This window comes from Corvus cornix, chromosome 8 (genome assembly GCF_000738735.6).
Source record: "Corvus cornix cornix isolate S_Up_H32 chromosome 8, ASM73873v5, whole genome shotgun sequence".
Lineage (NCBI taxonomy): Eukaryota > Metazoa > Chordata > Aves > Passeriformes > Corvidae > Corvus > Corvus cornix.
Genome location: NC_046338.1, coordinates 22491095 through 22513154, shown reverse-complemented (window position 1 = coordinate 22513154; position 22060 = coordinate 22491095). Strand labels below are relative to the sequence as shown.

The 22060-nt window shown below is 46.4% G+C and overlaps 1 protein-coding gene across 8 annotated transcripts; it reads left to right on the top strand.

Annotated features, from left to right (window-relative positions):
- The first annotated feature begins 1110 nt into the window (after nucleotides 1-1110).
- Nucleotides 1111-21794, top strand: LHX9 (LIM homeobox 9). Of its 8 annotated transcripts, XM_019291525.3 has the most exons (8): nucleotides 1211-1306; nucleotides 1551-1683; nucleotides 7020-7079; nucleotides 7175-7293; nucleotides 8980-9182; nucleotides 9949-10304; nucleotides 15720-15922; nucleotides 17085-21794. In XM_019291525.3, exons 4-8 carry the CDS (start codon nucleotides 7177-7179, stop codon nucleotides 17340-17342), a joined length of 1137 nt encoding a protein of 378 aa, XP_019147070.1. In that variant the 5' UTR covers nucleotides 1211-1306; nucleotides 1551-1683; nucleotides 7020-7079; nucleotides 7175-7176; the 3' UTR covers nucleotides 17343-21794. The 8 variants fall into 8 exon arrangements, with proteins under 8 accessions (XP_010407583.1, XP_019147070.1, XP_010407584.1 ...); XM_010409281.4 differs by having other exon boundaries at nucleotides 1111-1306; nucleotides 7020-7293; XM_010409282.4 differs by lacking the exon at nucleotides 7020-7079.
- Nucleotides 21795-22060: the final 266 nt, after the last annotated feature.

Below are 22060 nucleotides of genomic sequence, written 5' to 3'. Positions count from 1 at the left end.
CCGCCCGCGTTCACGAGGACCACGGGCACGACCCGCCGCGGCGGCCCGGGCTGCCCACGCTCCCCACCCCTGCTCACGGAAGGGCGGGCGCGGGGCCTGCCCCCGCCGGCCGGGACGGAGCCCGGGGCGGGGAGAGGGGCTCCCGGTGCCACCGCGCTGTTCCCCGGCTGCTGCCGAGCTGCTGCCCCGCCGGCAGAGCCGGGGCAGACCGGGACCCGCCGCCGCCCTGCCCCGGGCGGCCGGACCCCCACCCGCCGGTGCGCACCCCGGCGGGGAGTCAGCCCGCCCTGCTTCCTCCGCTCGCCGCCGGGGCTCCGCTGACAAACTCCGAGGAAGATCATTAGCATCCCTTACTTGTCTTTTTTTTTTTTTTTTTTTTTTTTTTTTTTTTTTTTTGATAGATTACCAAGCTGGCCACGTAAACCTGAGGGTCACATGGCTCAGGGGAGAAGGACAGAAACTGTGGCAGGAGTAAAGAGGAACGGGCGAACAAAGCCAAAGCGAGAAGTCACCTCGTGTGGCTGCTGCAGTAACAGCTCCCTGGCCCCAGGGTCCTCGCAGTGAGCCCCTTCCTGCGAGAGCCGCTCCGCCGGGGCCGGCGGGAGGCGCGGCTGCAGCCCCCCCGCAGCCCGGCCGGGAGCCGGCTCCTGCCTCCCCGACGGCTCCCCGCTTCCCCCTGGGAGGGAGTACGAGAAATGACTCCCGACCCTATATTTTTCTATTGTTTTGAGCCGGTGGATCAATTGTCATCAGTATTGTCACCTAAGAAGCAATGATTCCGATTCATCTTGGCATCTGATTTTATTCTAATGGGTTAAATTGGGTTCACTTTTACAATTATCCCAGGTTTGACTGCGTAGTATTGTATGACAACTCACAGTTTCATCGGGTTTGGCAAAGCGAGGTTGCTCCATGAATCCGTATATCATATCACATCAGATCAGGCTGAAGTTTGCTGTTTAGCGACTCCATTTGAGAGGATTTTTATGAAAGTGGGAAGGGTTGATGCAGTCCATGGCTGGTTCAGGGCGATTTGAAAAAAAATTGTGGAGAGATGGCAACAACCCGGGGTTTGCTGCTCAGCTGTGAATAAGCACAGCACGAAAAAAACGACGTGATGGGGAAACGCTCAGCTCTCTACAATATTTTTAACAGCCTCTCAGTCCTCGCCTTTTTTTAATTTCCTAATATGTTCTTTGCTTTATTAGTTTTATTTACAACCAGCTCCCCATTAACACCTCACCTGATTACTGAGGAGCTGAGACAGCTAATCAAGAAAATCCAGCAAAGCAGCCAAAATCGAGAGGTGGGATTTATTTTTGTGCTTTCATTCAGTCTTCTTCTTTATTTATTTATTTTGTTTTCGGAAATATTTCGAAACAAACAGAAAATAAAAGGCAGGTATCAGTGTATGTTGGCGAAAGGTCAGAGGTTAGAAATTCACGTCAGTTCTGTATCAGAGGCTATGTAGAGGGCGGGAAGAGAGAGGGAGAGAAGGGAGAAAAAAAAAATCTTTCCACCAAGCAGCTTGTTTATTTTAATTAACATAGGGATCCTCTGCTAGGAGCAAGGAACAACCTCCATCTACTGGCTAGATCATTGCATCTCCTCTCCATTCAAAACCCATCCCTCGTCTCTCATTAAGGAGGGTACAATTTTGGAAGAAGCTTCTAAGGTCTCAAGGTAAGCTCCTGCATGAGTCTTTGCTAGCAATGCAGCTATGTGGACCTGACGGATGTAATTTGCAGGGTGTTTCTCTGGTGTTGTTTGTTTGGTTGGGATTTTTTTTTACCAACACAGAATGGTACTTTCCCCAGGTGTATTCGCAGATAACATTTCATGCATCTGTTTTAATCTAGAAAAATAGCTAATCATGGGAAGGCTGGGCCTTTCAGCTCAATTTTAAAAAATGTCCCTTTTTTTGTTCTTCTTTTGTTCTTTTTTTAATGGAATGGCTCCTTTCACCTGTCTGGGAATCCAGTCTGTAAGGGAGTCCTTTTCGGAAGCAGCAAAATACGATAATTTCCGATGGCTTAATTACAACCGGAGTGCAAATACGATTACAGTTAATACCAGACAACTAAGGAGCTGACAGTGCTGAGGTCCTGGGCGGTGAACAGTTTCATGTTAGACAATAATCTGCCTCTCCTGCTTTCTTCTGGCTGTGTGATCACTTGTTTGTGGTCAGTCACAGCGCTTGGCTATGGAGATACGTGTTTGGGATTACTATGCAAAGCACCTAGTTGTTTCTTATTTAAATATCATCTCCCTAAGCAAATGAATACGTGTCTTAATTGACATGTTTTCAGATTACCGGGAGGTACAAGCACATTGGAGGTTTGGGGGTTTTTAATCCGATGCCGATTACGATTAAAGACAGCCTGCGCTTGTGTCCCTCGCACCGCCAGCCCCGCGCAGCCTGGCAGGGGAGGAGAGGGGCTGCTGCCCGAGTCTGGCTGCGATGCACCGGCTTTTAACATGTTCCTAACACAGCGATCCGAAAGTAGCTCTACGGCACACTCGAGAGGACTAAGGGGAGGAGAAAGATGGTGATGCTAAATATGTTGTATTTGACTCCGAAGTGGATTTTTAAATAATGTCGGGCTTTGAAAAGAAAAACATAAAGTAAAATAAAAATAAATTTGAAAAATAAACCGCAACCTATTTGAATACTGAAAACGATATTAGCTACATTCGGTGCCACCGCCAAGAGCTGTAATTCTATTCAGATTTCCCTTCTTTGTGTCTAGATTGGTTGCAGTGCCCGCGGACTTTACAAAGAGATGAGGCTGATCATTAATAGCACTGTACTCCACCACAAGCTCGTAGAGCAGAAAATAGCGTTAGGATTTAAAAATAGACCTGGCTTTAACCACCCGACTCGCAGGCAACAGGATCGTAATCCTCTTGCTGTTATTACTACGGACATTAAATTTCTGGAAATGATTAAACTGGAAGTGTCTTGAAAAGTTCAGGTGCTGACGGAGAGGGTGTGAAGCTCTGGTGCCCTGCGGGGCGGGAGGCGGCTGGCCCGGGCAGTGCCCTGTGCCTGCAGCCGGACACGCCACGGCCTCAAATGCGGCAGGCGAAATCCAAACCATTTCTCCTCAAAGAACACCTCCTCCTCCCTACCCCCACCCCCCGCCTGAACACCCTCCCCTTTCTTCTAATTATTGTTGGTCAATTATTAATTTGCATATAGACCTTGTCCTAAATCCCCCGAACTAAACACAAGATCGTTCACGCTGTGATAGGCTTTAGCCCGTAGCCCGTGGCCAGGGAGAACGCGGGCTCGGTGGCAGAGCGGATCCCAGTGACCGCACGCTGAAATCTTCCCAGGGCACACGCTAATCGTGAAGGTGGAAGCGGCTCCAGGCAGCGCCCGCGGAGCTGCGGGCAGGGGCTGCGGCGGGGCCAGCGGGATGTCCGCGGGAGCTCTCCAGCCCTGCGTGGGCAGGAAAACTCTGTACCTGTGGAAATCTCCACAGCGATGTATCTCCCCCTCCCCCCCCCCCCCCCATTAGCTTGGGGGGTTCGGGTAGAGCCTTACAGAAAGGAAAAGACCGAGAGCGCCTGTCATGTTACTAAAATATTCCGAATATTGCACATCAGATATTCTACCCCAAATGCTGCGGCGAAAGGAGATAAAAGCACCCTGAGATGGGAAACTGCCGTTCACAGACAAAGTGCTAATGCCGATGGATTCATGAGGGACAGGCTCGTAGATTTGGATTTTAGATTCCCTGTCGTGTTCTTTGTGAGCTTTTCTCTCCCCTCCCCAAGCAAACCAGCAAAACTCTACGGAATCCCTCGTGTTATAATGGCAACCTCTCGCTACCAGCCTGCCTTAGAGCAGCAGAGCTCCAGTTCACAGCGAGGAATGCGATCTCAGGAACATTGAAATAGATTTACCTTGATCTCCTACAGGCCTTTTGGAAACGGAGAAGTCACGTTTGATGCTAGCAACAAACTTTTAGTGTCCCTTTAGGTAAGAAGTGGTCTGCCAGCATTAGGATGTTAATCAGAAAACGCCTTGGAAACCCCTGGCCTCCTTTACTGGAGCAGCAGTAGCTAGTAGCGTATCCTTAACCGTACCTGATGGAGCAGAAAGAAAGGACCCTCTAATTAATTAAGTGTGTCCAACCGGAGGAGGCTCAGTCATTTCTGAGTTTTGTTATGAGTCTGCCCAATTACTCCTAACGGCGCCGTCGAGCTAAGGTAGAGACGGGAATTTAACAAACAATATTTTCCGTGTCTCTGCCTCGGACCGATGCTTTGACGCCGCACCTGCAGAGTGTTTCGGTGAACCCGAGACAGCAAACGCGAGATAAGCGGGAGGAGAGGACAGCGGTGCCCGCACCCGGGGCACCCGAGGCGGGGGTACAGTCTGCTCGGGAAGCACAGGATCCCCACTTTAGCTCCCGAGGGAACTGGGCCTAGGGGCAGCCGGGGGCTTCCCCCAGACCCCTCCTCTCCCCACTCCCGGCTGGTATGATGAGTTTGACGGTCCTCAGCCCGGCAGGGACACAGAGGGACGGCGGCGGCGGGGCTTCCGAGACGGGTCTGCGGGGCCAGCCCGGGCGGGCGGGGGTCGGCGAGTGGCTCTGCCTGGCACACGCCGGGGTGTCTTTGGCAACCCAAGAGCCACGGGAAATGCAGACCATTTCCTGGAGAGTAGATGCAACACGAAGCGGAGGCAGGGTGAGTTACCCCAACAACTCAACTGGATGGGAATACAGAAAAATTTCCTTCGAAGGGGAAAACACCCAGAACAACCCCTGAACGTGCCTGTAGAGTGGAAAGACTATATTGCAACGATTAGAAATAAACTCGTCTCCAAGTGAGATTTTTTGACCTGTGTCGACAGCCACCACTGTGATTGCCCGAGCCAGGCGGGCGCACGCCGGCGGTACCTGCCGGGCGCAGGGCGAGCGGGGCGATCCCTCCCGCGCAGGGCTTCGCCCCCGCCCGCAGAGCCGCGGCCCCTCCTTTCCCTTCCCTCCTCCCCGGCTCTCTCGACAAAGCCGCCGGCCCTGCAACCGGGCTGGCCCGGGCAGCGCAGCCCCGCGGGGGTGCCGGCCGCGCTCCCGCTCCCCAGCGGGGCTTGGGGCCAGAGGGAAGCACCTCCGCCCGTCTCCCGGAGCAGCCGGGGCGTCGCGGAGCGGAGACGGGAAGGAGGGGGTGGGGGAGGTTTGGGGATCCCGAGCGAACAACTCCCGTATCCCGGATTGAATCACCTTGTTTATTTTTCGTGATGTCTTATTGTGCTAATTGACTTGTTTTCTCCAAGGAAAGCCTATCTTTCCCTCCTCCTTCCCCACACATAGATTTCTTTTTTTTTTTTTCCCCGAACCAGGAGTGCTCTGCAGAAGTCTACGGCTTCTGGAGGGATCTGCCCTTTTTAAGGGAGATTCCCTCAGCCCTTTGAGTCTCGTTGGTTTTATAGCTATTACTCTCTTATTAAAACACACACATATACACAACGCATTGATTTCCATCCAAAAGGGCTAATTACATTACTTACAGTAAATAGCAGCCCTGCTGTCCAGGGTCTAGTGTGCCAACAGAGAAAAAAAATCCCGGCTTATTTCACTTGATTGACTTCATCTTTGTGTGAAATTGTGTTTTATGAGCTGTATTCTGGCACTCGGAGGAATGTAACAACATTCAATCTGCAAATAACATTAATTTTAGCTACTTAGGGGGAAAGAGAAGGGAGGAAACTGGCTGCCTGAATCTTGGGTTACATGGAAGAGGTGACTCGAGGAGCCCCTGAGGATGTCTCTGGGATGCTTTGGAAAGGAAGTGGGGGCTGGGGTACTTCTTTCACTAGTCGCACTACGGCTTGGTGTGGAGTGTCCCCCAGGGAGCAGGGAGCGCAGGACTGCCGCCAGGAAGATCCTTCAGTAGGGATCGAGGTGTCAGGAAACAGCCGGCAGCTGTTTCAGGGAAAGGCAAGGAAGAGTGGTGTGAAAAGTAAGTAGGAAAACGGGAAAAGGAGGGGAGGGAGAGCAGACAGAGAGATTAGCCAGGAAGGAATGCATTGCCCGGTCCCCTGCACACAATGATCGCGCGCAGTCCGCGGCCGGGGAGCGGGCGAGGGGAGAGAGTCCCGCCAGGGCGTCCCCGGGCCGGCCGGGGCTGGCCCCGCGGAGTGCCTGCGGAGGGGCCGCATCCTGCTGCGCGTACTGGCGGGGGCCCCGCGGGGCAGCAGGGCGGGCAGCGCCCCGGGAAGCGCTCGATCTGCCCGGGCCCCTCCTGCCTTCGAGGCTCCCTCCCGCCTCAGCACCCCTCCGCGGGTCCCGGGCCCGGGGAGCGCTCCGGCCATTCCGTCCCGCCTCGGCTGCCCCGCACCGGCGCTCCTCTTCCTTCTCCCGTTCCGGCGGCGGAGCCAGGCACGGCGGGGCCAGCCCGAGCGGCCGCCGAACGGAGGTTCCCGCGGCGCGGCCCGGGGAGAGCGGGGCCCCCGGGGGGAGAGCGGGGCCCCGGGCTACCCTGTCCCTCGCCAGGCGCCCGTCTCCGCCAACTCCCGGGACTCCGTGTTTGGAGGAGGTAATAAATCCCACCCCACCCACAGCCCCGACCGTAATGTTTGTCACTGCTTGCCCATCACTAGGGGTTGAGAGGAGTATGACAGGTCTTTGTTGTCTGAATAAAAATCAGTGGCAGCTCAAGGGAGAGAACTCCTCCTACTAAATTATCAAAAATGGGCTGGCTTTAGTCTCTTAACAAATTGGACAGAGCTCCGGAAAGCAGCAGTCCCAAATCCAACCTACAGGCACTGGGAACTTTAAAGCAACCAGGGACTGCTGAAAATAGCACTTCTTTTTGCTTTCTTTGTATTCAAAACTATATCCTTTCCCGACTGATTCTACTGCCCCAGGTCCAAGTCTCTCCAGTCAGAAGCCCTAGCTCTCCAGAACAGTAACAGATCCTTTAGCTCGCTTTTATTATTTTATTTTTAAAACTAATTATTATTACATTTTTCTCCCCCTTGTTTGTTTTCTGCACATCTTCAGGAAGCCCTCAGTGCTTGCGCGAAGAGAAGCTCCTATTGCAACCTCGCTGTGCGCCTCGGTGTAAACATTTTGGATGATCTAAAGACTCTGGGGTCTGTATATGGAAATAGTGGGGTGCAGAGCAGAAGAAAATACTTGTCCTTTCCGTCCCCCAGCCATGCTTTTCCACGGGATCTCCGGAGGCCACATCCAAGGAATCATGGAGGAGATGGAGAGGCGATCCAAGACCGAGTCCCGCCTGGCCAAAGGGGGACAGATGAACGGCCGAGAAACGGTAAGAAAGGAGCTGGCGCTCTTTGCAAGGGAATCCCTGCAAGCATGGACCCGCATCGGGACAGACCCTGACTTTGGGGAAGAGAAAGACGCTGCTTCCCTCTGCCCCTTCCCTGTCACCCCTTACTTGTGGAACCCTTTCCGAGGCCCCCTGTAAACCCACCCATAACGCTGGGTGCTGTGCTGGCCAGGCTCGATTATACATTTGTCTAAACCCTGTCGTTGCGTGCGCTCTCTGGAGTAACGGGGAAACTGCTTTAAATCGTAGCAGGGACGGGATTTCAGCCCTTGCGGCGGAGCAGCCTTTTGCCCCTGCTCGGCTGCCTGCGGCCGCTCTACCCCTGCGAGCAGGGCTGCAGCTGGAGCTCCCGAGGTGTGCTTTACTTTTATTCTGCGCTCCTGGCACCTCCTAAATTAAACCTCAAACCGCGACTGCTTACTTTTCACAACTGTCTTTGGTCTGAAGTGTGTGATTGATACAAAGAGGCTCCGCTCTCTCTGAGTGTTATGCCGGCCCACTACTTAGTTAGAAAGTAACATCTCCTCTTTCCTTAGTCTTCAGAAGTCTTCAGAAATGTACTAAGGGATGGCGGAGAAATCGAGTGTCACGCTGGGCTTTGTGCAAAGCGAGATCTCCCTTTCTCCAACTTGTAGGGCTTCCGCCGATCGCGCACAAGGCTCTGCACACAAAGTAACGGCCTGGAAAACTGCTTTAAGGCTTTGGGCCATAGGGTCCTTTACCACTTCTCTTAAATAAACTCATGCCTTGTTACATGAGGATTTACAATGTAAATTTAATTCACCTTTCAATTGCTGCAAAAAGAAAAGGGGGCGAGGAACACAACTTCAGATTGAAAAATGAATGCGGAGTTGCCACTTTAAAACAGTTGCGACTTTAGAACAAGATGTTTTGGATTTTTTTCCCCCTGTTACTTTATCAGCAAACGCTACCCCAAGTTTCACGGCCGAGCTTTTGTCTCCGCCGTCCCTCCGTCTCCCTTTGTCCCGAGCGACACTCCTCGTGGGGAGCAGATCAATGGGAACTTGCAGAAGTTTACTGACAAAAAGATGCTGGTTTGAGCTGAAAACATCCCGTGCCAGCTTTCTGCCCACGTCCCTAGGGCCGGTGAGCGTTCATACTTGCTGCTCTTTAGACCATCCACCTGTCTCCTTTCTCTTGCTTCTGTTTTAAAAGGCCTGTCTTTCTTTAGAGACGCGGTTGCGGCTCGTTTAAATACGGGTGCAAATTTGCCGTAGAATGAGTGCAAGCCTGAACCCTCTGCCATAAACTTTAGGAACAGCAAACCGGTATTTTTCTACTTTGAAATGTTGTTCCTGTGAATTGCTCTAAGATTAAAACGCTAAAGAAACGGGGAAGCCTCAGACTTTAAGTTCAGAACTTCAGAAAATAATGGGCTTTGCTTTTTTTACTGCGGCCTAATCCGTTGCCTTCACGTATAGAAATGACATTAGATCGTTAGGAGAGGTTTACTGTGAATCGCGGTAAAACACTTTGCTAGCGGGTCCCGGTTCCCCCTTAAACTTCCCGCCGGGAGCCAAGAGTTTGGTCCCAGAGAGCCGTGCCTTTGTACGAGCCCCGAGCCCTGCGCAGGACCCGTCCCCAGCCCGGCCTGCCTGCCTGTCTTTCTCTCCCTGTCTCATCCCTTGTGGTGTGGTTGTTTTGCAGAACATGCCCCCCATGAGCCCCGAGAAGCCTGCTTTGTGTGCTGGTTGTGGAGGGAAGATCTCAGACAGATATTACCTGCTGGCTGTTGACAAACAATGGCACCTCAGGTGTCTTAAGTGCTGTGAATGTAAACTGGCTTTGGAGTCAGAACTCACCTGCTTTGCCAAGGACGGCAGTATTTACTGCAAGGAGGATTACTACAGGTACAGCAATCAGTCCCCATGGGTTTAAAACACATCCCCTCAAAAGGCACTGTGAACCGAAACGCTCTTTTCTCCACACAGGCTTTCAAAGGTAGCTTTTCGCAGTCAGCTATTCCTCAACCCTGTAAACGCGTCCCCTCAGAAAAGTCTCGCACGTTTCAGAACTGCACGGGCCGTCAGGGGACGCGCTGATTGAGCATGTGTGGCGGTGCACAAACAGGCGAAGGCTCTCCCGCTGCTCGGCGGTTTCCCTCCGTAAAGACCCGACCAAAATTTCCCTCTGCCCGCAGCTTGCCGGTTTCCCCGAGGGCCGGAGCCCGCCGCCCCCGCCCAGCCCCGCGGCCGGGCCCGGGAGCGGGCCCCGCTTGTCCGCGTGTTGCAGCTGTCCGGCTGGTCAGCGCCTCGCGGCTCTTCTCGTCTTGACAGGAATGCCAGGAGAGCGGGGACCGATTCCCCGCGCTCCGGCCTGCCTGGCCCCCTGCTCACGGGCAGCGGCAGGGCTTTCGCCAAAGTCCTGAGAGAATAGCTCAGCTCGGCGGAGAGTGCGAGGCGCTCACGCTGGGACCCCGGAATCGGCTCCCTGAGGATGTCCCGACACTAGGCGGGCCAGGGGCCACAGCCGGTGGCACGGGCCGTCCTGGGGCCGGGGGGGCGCGACCCCGTCGGGGACAGGCTCCCTCACTTGGCCGGGAGGGAAGGCGGGAGGCACCGGGTCAAGCTCTGCCTTTGCCGTTCTAGTTGATGCCCACTTTTCTGTTTCCTTCAGAAGGTTCTCCGTGCAGAGATGTGCCCGCTGCCACCTTGGGATCTCAGCCTCCGAAATGGTCATGAGAGCCAGGGAATCGGTTTATCACCTGAGCTGCTTCACCTGCACCACGTGCAACAAGACTCTGACCACGGGCGATCACTTTGGCATGAAGGACAACCTGGTTTACTGCAGGGCCCACTTCGAGTCCCTTTTGCAAGGAGAATACCCCCCTCAGCTGAGCTACACCGAGCTGGCTGCCAAGAGCGGAGGGCTGGCCCTGCCTTACTTCAACGGCACTGGCACGGTCCAGAAGGGGAGGCCCAGGAAACGAAAGAGCCCTGCCTTGGGAGTGGACATCGTCAGCTACAACTCAGGTGGGAAACACACGCCGAGTCTGCCTCCCGCTCCCCCGAACAGAGCATTCTTCCCCTCAGCCAGGCAGTGCGTGAGTAACTCAGCCAGGCCAAATCTTGCTTAACCATTGGAAAATCAAACAAACAGCCCTCTGAGGGTTGGAGCGTTTGCAGGAAAGCTAACAGCAGCCCTCCTCAAAGGCTGTCTTTGCCTATTAATGTCAAACACCCAAACTTAGCCACTTCCCAGGGTAAAGACAAAAAAAAAAAAAAAAAAAAAATCCCAACCCCAAAACCACATAGCTCTTTCTCTGTTGGAATCTCAGAGATACAGTTATCATTATTTATATTTGATTAGCTAAAAGCATTTCACCACTTAAACCTCAATTTAGGAGTAACCAAATGAATCAGAGAAAAAAGAATTAAAGTTGTATATGGTTCCTACAACACCAATGTAGTATGCACATATCGATTTATATATTGAATTTACAGTGATTAATTCTTCAGGCTGAATAATTTTGTTTTACTGACTCATAAATGATCAAACTGTACAAGAGGTCAACGAGTAAATGTTGTTCCCTGTAACTAGACCCTAACAAATGTAATTAATGAGAACGGTTTCTGTTCTCTCAACAGTAGGAAAGGAACAAGTGTTGCCCTGTATTAAATATCCTCTCTAACTCCAGTACTTGAGTACCCAAACCGTGTATGAAGAGTGCTAGCGGCCAGAGGTGAAGGAGTTTCAGGTATGACCAAGCAGTTGAGGCAGAGCTTCATTAGATAAAAGACGAAAGCAGTAAGGGTAAATACGAATCAGCAAACTCCCGACTCCAAAATTATTTTAGAGAAACTTAAGCTTCCGATGGACGGTAACAGAGGAAAGAAAGCCGTGGGCAGCAAGAGTGATGCAAGGTGTGCTTCCCCGTGAAGTGTGGAGCCGTCCCGGCTGGGGCAGGGAGCCGGGGGCTCCGGGCCCAGGGCTGCGGACCGCTTGCCCCACTGGGGAGTCGGGAGAGGGGTCAGGGCCTCCCCTTCCGACAATGGCGGGTCGGTAACAGCGTACTGCTCTCGGCCCGGAGCTCTCTCCCGTCCACCAAGTTCAACCCGCTGCCACTGAGATCCATAAGGAATCTTCCACCGCCCCCCTGCCCTCCCCACCCCTCCCCCGGCACCTCCTCTGGGGCCGCTCGTGAAACGGGCTTTAGCTGGGAACCGGGGAGCTGTGCAAGGCGATTTCATCTCCTCTGATGCGTAGACCTTGGAGCCAGGGTAATCACTGCGCTAATTGTTCCTTGTTAATTGAAGATGACATTGGAATCCCTGGCTACGGAGCTGCTTCCAATCAATCCTGAAAGCTGCTAAAGAAAAGGGAACCTGTAGCGCAGCCAGGATTCATTCAGCCCCAGCTTCCAACGGTGGATTTCCCGTCCACCCGCGCTCCTCTCTGGTCTCTATCCCTGGTCCACACAGCATCACCCGAATCCCCAGATTCCTAAAGGGAAATATTTCTAGGGACAACTTAGCGTTAGAATTAGAATCAGAAGTTAGGGCAGGATGAAGAGTTGTGGATCTGATAAAGCACCCCTTAAACTTCAGATCAGGACTCAAGAGAGACATTTGTGAACACTGACGTAATTTTTGTGTACTAGTCTTAAAACTACCCTTCTTTACAACAACGGGCCATATAAGATGGACCACTGACTCCAAATCAGATTAAAAAGCACCACCCATTATGAAAATACAGCTCACTGCATTGAGAAACTCACAGAATCCTCCGGGCAACGGGGAGAAAAAAACCAAACCAAAACAAATCAGCAAACGCTCTGATGCATTGGACTCAGGCTAGATGGCTGAGAAATTTGTTCTGTTAGGGCCGTGATTTTATTTTCTTTTATAAATATTATCTAGCAATGTCCAGGGTTGACACATGGTCTCGAGGAAGTTTGCAGCCAAACCATGCATCCGGTGCAAACGGCTCCAGCCCATTGACCCACTGTGCTGCAGATCCAGGAGGAGGAAAGCGAATGTGGAACAGCTACGAAATGAGTTGCAGTAGATGAAATTGCTTCTTGAGAGAAAAAAAAAAAAGTCTCTAACTAATTGGCAGCCACTTCCCTACACACATTTTTCGTTCCCTGCCCTGTGACTCAGTAACTGCTCTTGCACGTAATCATTTACAAAGGGCAAGCAGTCCGCAGGAATTAAACGTCGGATACCCGGCTGCCTCCTTCCGAGAGAGGAGCGGGGCCCCGCAGCCCCGGCAGCGGCGGGCGGGCGGTGTCCGGGCCGGGTGGCCCCGGGGGATGGCGCGGCGCGGTGCCCCGGCCGGGGACAGCCGCGGGCACGGGCACAGCCCTGCCCCGCACATCGTCCCCGCGCCAGCGTGTACCGAGCCGGGACCGCGCTCCGCAGCCGCGCCCGCAGCTCCCCGCCCGCGGCCGGGGCTCTCTCGGCGCTCCGGGGCTGGGGGCACCCCGGCTGTGACCTCCCCAGTAAGTCAAGTACCTTCCCAAACAGTCCCAGCAGCGGTGTCCATAACCCTGTGCCAAGCCACTACGGAAAACGACCCCGAGTTTTAAAAACGAAACTCCGATGGAGCCAACAACTTCACCCAGCTGAGCATGAGCATGTGTGTATTCACAGCCATCCAGCAGGCCCTGGCTTAGATTTGTGTGCACATTATGTTTCAGGGGAGCTGAGCCCTGGTCCAGAATGGAAAATCAGACTCTGCTGCAGGATCTACAACAGCTTCTCTATTCTGTATTTTGTTTGCTAGTTTAATTTCTTTTTCTCAGCTCCTCGGTAGTAAAGTGAAAACACAACAATAAATAACTCAAAATGTTATGAGGTAGAAGTCACTCATACTTGTGAGCTGCTGGAATTAATGTGAAAAATGGAAGAAACTATTCAAAAGTACTTAAAACATTCAAGGCTTTCTCTATATTACATCTTATATCACATAATTAATATGTATTTTGAGGGAAACTGTGTTGACTTACAGCTTACAGGATATAGAAATGAGATGGTGAAGAAGATTTCCCTAGGAAAATATTTTACACAGCTGTTCCTCAAAGAGCTGTTTACTTTATTTCATTATATGTGTGTGTGTGTGTGTGTGTGAAAAACTATGAAGAGCTCATCTGAAGAGTTCTTGGCAATAAGAAACAAACTGTTCTAGCTCTTTTGAAAGCAAAAATTAAACAACCCTCCAATCCTGCTGCAAAGAAATGAGCAATGTCTTGCCTGACTTCTTGCTTTCCCTTAGTTCTCCTGGAGATAGTGTAAAACTCTGCCCTATGATGTGGCCAAACCAAGTGTTACAACACTGTTTTGCTTATGTAAAACAGAGAGTGTAATCATTATATAAACTAGGATTGTCTGAAGATTCTTGGAACCCTCTTCTCATTTTCTCTTGAAAATAAAATCCAAAATAAAGTAGACCATTGACACAAAAAAAAGGACAAAAAAAAAGTAGAGTACAGAAACAAAGGCAGTAAGCAGGACAGAGGAGCCTGAGGAAGTTTGTGTTGCTGCTGTAAGCCTGAGCGACCCAAGGAAAATAACACAAACAAGCAGCTTGCAACTCTGAAGTAAAACCTGAGGACTGAATTCTGGTACTCCGATATATGTCAGCTCATAAGTTACAGCCCACGCAGTTTGACTGAAGGCAGTGTGATTGCTTGTGAAAACAAGTAGTAAATACAATCTGAATCTGGTCTGAAATTGTTTTTAAGGCAACTTTCAACTCCTGGTCTTTTCAGAAGTGTCAGCTTACTTTGTTTGAAAGTACAGATATACTTCTTACCAAGACTAGGAGCAAAGCTAGCTATAATTAAATATTCACCTGATTTTCTGTCAAAGCGTTGTCTTACCAGCATCTGTTCATGCTGACTTGTCTTATAATTCAAAAGAGAAAACACCTTCAAGAAGCTTTTTATTTTCCTGTGGTTTCAAGTTGCTTTGCCTCTGTTTTCAGCACTGCCTACATCAGTCTCTCTGTATTCTGTGCTTTCCCTCTTTCTCTTCTCTCTCTCTGTCAATTAGAAATGGGGATCAGCTAGGCCTTGTAAATAATCCAGTAACTACTGGAAAGCAGTTCAAAAATCAAAAAGAGCAACTAATGAAACTCAGTCTAATTTACAGACATTCTGAGACATTTTTAATTAGCTCTTCTTTAATTAATATTCCCTGCTATGATGACACCATTAATTTTCTCCTGTGTGACTGAGCTATCTTTATAAAATGAGATCCTAGAAATGGCTAACCCTTTTTGTTTAGGCTGAAAAGCACAGACGTGTTTTTTGTTGTTTTTTTTTTTTTTTTTTTTTGCTAATACTGTGATTTCTTTCTCCAATATGAAGAAATGGTGCCACTGTCCCCAAACAGCTGCAACTCTTGTGTACAATTCACACCCATAAAAGTGTAATCTGAAACAAACCTTCATAGACACTTTGAAAATACTGAATCAGAAAAAGCAGAGAAACTCTTTTTGAGTTTTGAGCCCCTAGCTGCTTGCTTGCAGAAATGTCCTAAACCAGTACCAGCTAAGGGCTACTGCTGATTGTGGCTGGGGGACTGGATCAAGTCTGGATGCAACTGCTTCCTAGATATGTTTTACAGATGAAGGGCTTTGAGCAGTTCATATAAACTCCCAGGCAGAGTCCAAAAGCATTTATTTTATTAGCAAAAAACTCAGCTTTCTTGATGAACTGTCATAACAAACTTTCCTGCTGTACATCTCTTTTTATAGGTGCTTGTGATTTGGGGGAAAAGCTCAGGAACATTCAAAACACTGGTTTGACCTTTACTCTTCTCTCAAGCTAAGAATGTTTCAATGAGTGAGATTTCAAAATCTGAATGAGATTTCAAATGACTCTTTGAGCGCCCAAAGCAAAACCATCACCACAGGGAAAAGATTTATTTGAAATAAATGCCAAAGGAGAGAGAACTTTCTAAGTCTGCCCTTAGTAGGTACAGGCCTGGGGGTCATAGCATGTTATAAGAACAGGAAATGATAATGTTCTAGATCTTTTTTGGTCTAATTTAATTATCACATCTGTACTTATCCTTGTACCTTCTTCCTTCCTGCATTCCTGCATTCCTTCCTTCCTTCCTGCCTTCCTTCCTTCCTTCCTGCCTTCCTGCCTTCCTGCCTTCCTTCCTGCCTGCCTTCCTGCCTGCCTTCCTGCCTGCCTTCCTTCCTTCCTGCCTTCCTTCCTTCCTGCCTTCCTTCCTGCCTTCCCTCCTGCCTTCCTGCCTTCCTTCCTGCCTTCCTTCCTGCCTTCCCTCCCTCCCTCCCTCCCTGCCTTCCCTCCCTCCCTCCCTCCCTCTCAAGATTTTTGCCTTTATTGATCATTTTCATTGATCAACCCTTTATTGCATCATTTACATGATGCATGGCTTCTAACTCCTTGTTCCACTTTGTTTATTCAACAGGTTGTAATGAGAATGAGGCAGATCACCTGGACAGAGACCAGCAGCCTTATCCCCCATCCCAGAAAACAAAGCGCATGCGTACCTCCTTCAAACACCACCAGCTTCGTACCATGAAGTCCTATTTTGCTATCAACCACAACCCAGATGCCAAGGACCTCAAGCAGCTTGCCCAGAAAACAGGCCTGACCAAGAGAGTTCTGCAGGTAAGAAGCCACATCACAGACTTGACAGAATTTTCCCCTGCTAGTCAATAGTCTTTCCCTTATGTGTAACAATAGCAATATACATAGAAAAGTACTTTTTCTGGGTGTGTCCCTAGTGGGTGTGCAGAGGGGTATTATATTACGTGGCAGGAGTGCCAAATGTGTGCCTTATTGCCCCAAGGCAGCCAAACACCAAACTGTGGTTTATGATTAGCTGCATCCTCAACATGAGGAAAATGTCTTCAGAGTCCACCCACCCGGTAGATATCCTGGGGTCTGTGGTCTCTCTGTGGTGATTGCACTAAGGATAAAGGTGGCAAATCTACTGATTTTATGGGTGAAGCCTTTGGGCTCCCCTGAAGGAGTTAATGTGGCCCTTCAGTAAGCAGATCCCCGATGTGTTTGAAGCAAGCTTTGACCATTATGATCCTCCAGGACCAGCTGGCTCCTCCTCTCAATGCTTGTTAGACAACTGTTTTTCTTAAGGGCCTACATAGTCAAAAGGCACTTCCCTGTGAAGGACAACCTAGCAAATTATGTTAAAAATCCCTATATGGTGTGTGATAGCTCGTGAAGTTAAAACGAGGTGTGTATTACATGCAGAGTGCCAAAGAAGGGCAGCGAGTGAGGTAGAAGGAGAATCTATTAGCGGCAATTCCTTGTCTGTGTTACATGTCACCTAAACCACTGCCAGTGAACCTCACAGAACAGAAAGATTAGATGACCCATATCAACAATCTGTATGACAGGGATGGTGTAATTACCCCTCCTTTGTCTTCAGCCTTTTCAAATAATCAAGGCAAACTTTCAGCCTTGGCAAAAGTCTGCTCACTCACCCTTTTCCTCAATCTTTATGTGTCTTGACCCCAAAGCTACCCAACCCCAGAAACACTACGTGGCCATCAAGAAAGTTGCTTTCTTTAGGTAAGCGAGCAAACAGAGTTTTCTTGAGGCTGCTCTCTGAGGTCTGTGAGCACCTGTAGCACTGAGCCTGTACACAGAGGGTCAGTACCACCAGTAGCAGAAAAGATATAGAATGACTTAGGTGATGTGCCATGCAAAATCAAACATCAAAAATGACTTAAAAAAGCAAGAACAAAGACAAAAAATAAGCAAAGCAAAACAAGCATCGGTAAAGAAATCCATTGGGATTGGTTTGCAGGTTTGGTTTCAAAACGCAAGAGCCAAATTCAGAAGGAACCTTTTGCGGCAGGAGAATGGGGGTGTCGATAAAGCTGACGGCACCTCGCTCCCGGCACCGCCCTCAGCAGACAGCGGCGCACTCACTCCACCCGGCACTGCGACCACTTTAACAGACCTGACCAATCCCACTATCACTGTAGTGACATCAGTGACCTCTAACTTGGACAGCCACGAATCCGGGAGCCCCTCACAAACTACCTTAACGAACCTTTTCTAACATTTCATTTTTTTTTTTTTAATTCTTACTCTTCATTATTATTATTATTATAATTATTATAATTATTATTATTATTTTCAAGCCTTTTTTTTAAAAAAAAAGAAAACAACAAACAAACCCACAAAATATTTGGGAAAATAAACAGCTTGATGTGTAGCATCTGCAGCCACCTGGCAAATGAGTTTGAAGTAACATGTTGCTATAATAAATGAACATTTATTGTTGTTAAATTGTACTCAAATTCTTTAAATTTATCAAATGACTGAAGAGAAGGTTATGAATCATTCTAATAAGTGCCTCTTAAAATTGTATGTTACTTATTTCCAGAACCTTGAAAAAAATTCGTTGTTACCACCCCCCCCCCAAAAAAAAGAAGATTCTATTCCTCCTTGATAACCAGATAAAAAGCATTTTAATTATAGCCAAAAGAATGCTGCTTCAGGATTGTATGTTCACTTACAGCATTTAAGAACCACAAATTTAATTTTATTTTTATAATACATCCAAAAGTTTTGTATGATTTATTTTTTAAATGTTGAAAAATAATACAAGAGGAATTAAACTAATCCTGGAAACAGTCAGACTGCAAGTACCAGTGCTCTTTCCTTAATGCATTAGTCGCAAGCCTGCTCCTTGCTGAGCACTGGGGAGTCTCACTGGGATAGCTAAACGCTCCTCTGCCAGTTCTTCACCCATCTGGGACGTCCTTGGCCACCACTGAAAGCCATGCCTGGATGGAGGACTTGGAGAGAGACCAGTGATGAGAGCATGTGTGGGTGAGGATGGCAGGACCAGGCTGCTGGCCTCCTAAGGTTGTGCCCTGCACACTAAGGAGGCAAGATCTGGAAAAAAGCCTCCAGAGTGAGCTCACTCCTATAAGGATGTCATTAAAGCAAAAATAGCAAAGTAACAATGCAAGTGGAGAGTCCTACTGATCTGAAATGTTGCCTAGGAAGGGGTTTTAATTTTTGTCTGTCAAGCAGCTCTGAAGTTTTGTAATTAAAAAAGATAAAAATTGCAGTTCGCTACACGGCTTCAATGCCGTACCTTTAAAGCAAACAGGAGATTGCCCAGTTACTTTAGTGGGCACAAAAATAATTTTCAAGAAGGTGTATGCATGCGTACTATTCAAATGAACTTTTGATAAATCCTACTTTTTTTTTTTTTCAGGGAAAATGGAAATAAGCAAAATATAATTTATTAAGATGTTTAAGGAAAAAAATTTCAGTACAATTTATTCATTACTATTTTGAATTTACTTTAGATGTTTCCTGAGATTGTATCAGACACTTTGTTTAACACAGGAACTTAAAATCTTTAGTTCATTAATATCTCTAATGTATACTTTAACTTTTTAAACTTTATATAAAAGAAAAATATGTTAGCAAAAATCATACAAAACCAGGAATTGGCAGTGAATAACTTCAAAGCCGATAAACTCAGACGCCTTGTGGATGCTGATCTGAATACATTTCTTAGTTTACAATAGTGATCTTTCTTTTTTTAGTTTTATTTAAGCTAAAAGTCTGAATGGTCTGGGCAGTGGTGAATGTTCATTTGTATCCTTTTATTGTAGTTGAACACCAATTAGATTGTGGAGAGTCTCAGAAACAAAAACGAACAAAAACCAGTCAAGATCTATGTCTTGCTTTTAGTGGATTGTTAAGAATAACTTTGCACATATACCCCACTTTTTAGACACCATCAAATCTCTTTTTGGTGGTCAAAGTGGCTATTTAATATATTTTAAAGGTGTCCTTTTTGGCTGTATAAATGTGTGGTTACATATTGACAGTTCACTGCCCACATTAAAGTGCATTATTGTAATTTTTGCTCAGGGTTTTTAGAAAATTAGCACAGAAAAGTAGCTTATTTTTAAAAAAGATGACGGAAGAGATGTTAACACTGTAATAGAAGAAAGGTGTGTTTGCCATTATATATTTAGCAAGTATGGTTATCATCTTCTACGGATATTGAATCTTGACTTTTCCTATTTCTATTACCTTATGGGCATTTACCACTAACCAGACCAAAAGACCTTGGTAAGGCTGAGATCTTTATTAATACACTTTTACAGGTAAAAATATTGATACTTATAAATTTTGTTCTTTGACAGAACAATATATGGTACTAGAGATCTACTTTATTAAGTAGACTAATTAAAACTCAGTTCTACTATGTGCCTTATGATATACCTTGGGAGTAAGTTTGTGAAAAATCAGGATATATGTGTTGTTTGTTAAATTAACTGTTTTAAGCCCTTTTGACACCTCACTAGTTTTGTACTGTTTTACCTCTTATTTCTGAAACTCTTTTTATGGTGTATCCTGTTAGAGGGGACAAACATGTCATAGAAAGCAGTTGTGCACTCTTTCAGATATAGTTGATAAATCCAATAATCTTATATATTGAGCTTCGTGTTTATAGTACAGTAAGTGGTCTAGCAAAATTGTCCATGTTTCTTTGTTTATTGATAAATGCATTGTATAGAAACTATTTCCCCTAAATATTTATGGACCAAACAATTGTGATATATCCTATTAAATTTGTGTGAATAAACCATTTTGAATCTAAGGAGTTTTATTTCCCATCAGTTTTTTGTTGGGTTTTTTTTTTTGGTTTGGGGTTTTTTTTTGTTTCTTTTTAAAAATTTAAGGTCTACATGTACCTGTGTGTCTCTTTGCTTTTACAGTACTGCTGAACAATTGGTATTAAACACAGAAACACGGCCTTTTAAATATTTTAAAGTACGGTTCCTTCTTAGGTTTTCAATTTCTTCATATTCAATGTATATGCTACTGCTGGTGCAATTTAGACTTTAGCCTTTTAACCTCCTTTTTTGAACATGCAAAGTAATGCCCCACTGATTTGATACTGAAACCCTGTCTTAGCCCTCTAAAAAAGCCAGAAAACTAGGAGCTAAAGTAATTGCATGACAAATATAACCTAAATAGTATGATGAAATGAATCCAGATTTAATGCTAGGTATATTGAGCACAAAATAGAATTGCAGACCCTGAAAAGCCAGGTTGCTCTGTAGTTTAATAAATTGTCACTATGATTTCTTTCAGGGAGAACAAATCATGGGGCATTACAGCCAAACATCCCGACGTTTGAAAATTCCCTAAAGTATTAAAAGAAGGGGAAAAGTTTGATCGGAAATCCACTGCAGTGAAGACAAAGACAATATTAGGTTATGATAATCATACATTTAAAAATCTATTGAGCCAAAAAATAAAAATAAAAGACTCGATGTCATTTCCTGAATGTTAACAAAACATATGTTATTTTATGGTGTCTAATTAACAGAACTGAAGGCTTCAACAAATTGTGTGGTATCAAAAACAAATTTAGAGAAACTATGTATAAAACCAGAGCAACCTGGCAGCAATCTACCCAGCCCATATTCGAAGAAAACTTTTCTTTTTTTTAAAAAAATCACATTTGTCAAGCACAAGTACTTGTAAAATAAAACCTGAGTGCATTCATTCCACTTGCTTGCTAATGTGTACTAGTCATATCTGTTAAATGGATTTTTGTAAATTCAAGAACTTTTCACTCATCCGAGATCATAGGAATCAAAACCCAGTAACTTTAGTACTATTGTTTCCGAATTATTTTTTTTTAAATGAGACAACTCTGCATGCACTTTTCCATCTGTCACATATAGTGTACATTTCTGTATGATGAATTTCTCTTTGATGTTTCTTGTATAATACCTTTCATTAATAAACATTTTATTTGACGCAAACATAGTTAACTTTATGTAAACACATAGCTAATTGTTCCAACTAATTTAAACTTTTCTTTTGAAAGGAAGCAGTACAGTGCAGTTCCAATATGCTATATATATATATCTAAAATCAAAAAGAACGAAGTAGCAATACTATTGCACAGTGTAAAATTATTTCCTTTGGTATTAATTTTTAAATTTTTTAACTTCTTGTATAAAACTGACATGTTTTAAAAAGAAATTCCTGTCCGCATTGACAATAAAACAATCCCCAAATTCTTCATCAATATAAGAAAACATGAGCAGTACAGTGTGTAAAATCCTCAGTGACTTTAGAGTACAAGGATATAGTTTGTGTGTCCCTGAGCTGTTTACATGGTCACTATGCAATGAGCAAGTTTGCTACATAGAGTTGGTCCTAAGATTCCGAGTCCAAATCCCAGATGATTTTTACAAGCCAACAAGCAAGTGTAACAATAACCAATTCTTAGTAATGAGGTTTTGTAACTGTTGAGCAACTATTTGCAGAAAGATTTTTTAAAATATATTCCTATTTAGCTGTATAGCCAAAGCATATGTTAAACAAATTAACATATAAAAGACTTGCCAGAAAATCTTTCATTAAGATGACATTTTTATTATATACTAATGAACCCTATGTAAACAATGTAACTTTTATGAATGATGGACATTAAATATTTCACTTACGTGTATCCTCAGCATTTTGCATGTTTTCTTAAACCTTTCCAGTTTCAGAATTCTAAAAAGAAAACCATACAATTATTAACAACATAACACAAAGTTATGTACAGGTTACTGCAGCAATCTCTGGAAACCGGTAACTAAGAGTGTTCTAATGGCAATAAAAAGGTATCATTTATTGGTGGTAATTATGGGAAGCATTGTTTAAACAACAGTTTTATAGTATGTTGTAAAGTTCTATTGAAAAAGGTTAGCATAGTGGACTTAATTCAAATCAGCTTTA

Bases quoted from the DNA above. Each gene is read 5' to 3' on its own strand.
- LHX9 (XM_010409281.4), top strand. From the start codon at position 7,120: ATGGAAATAGTGGGGTGCAGAGCAGAAGAAAATACTTGTCCTTTCCGT. The intron at 10,305-15,719 runs GTGGGAAACACA...TTTATTCAACAG, and splicing joins CATCGTCAGCTACAACTCAG to GTTGTAATGAGAATGAGGCA. The intron at 15,923-17,084 runs GTAAGAAGCCAC...ATTGGTTTGCAG, and splicing joins TGACCAAGAGAGTTCTGCAG to GTTTGGTTTCAAAACGCAAG.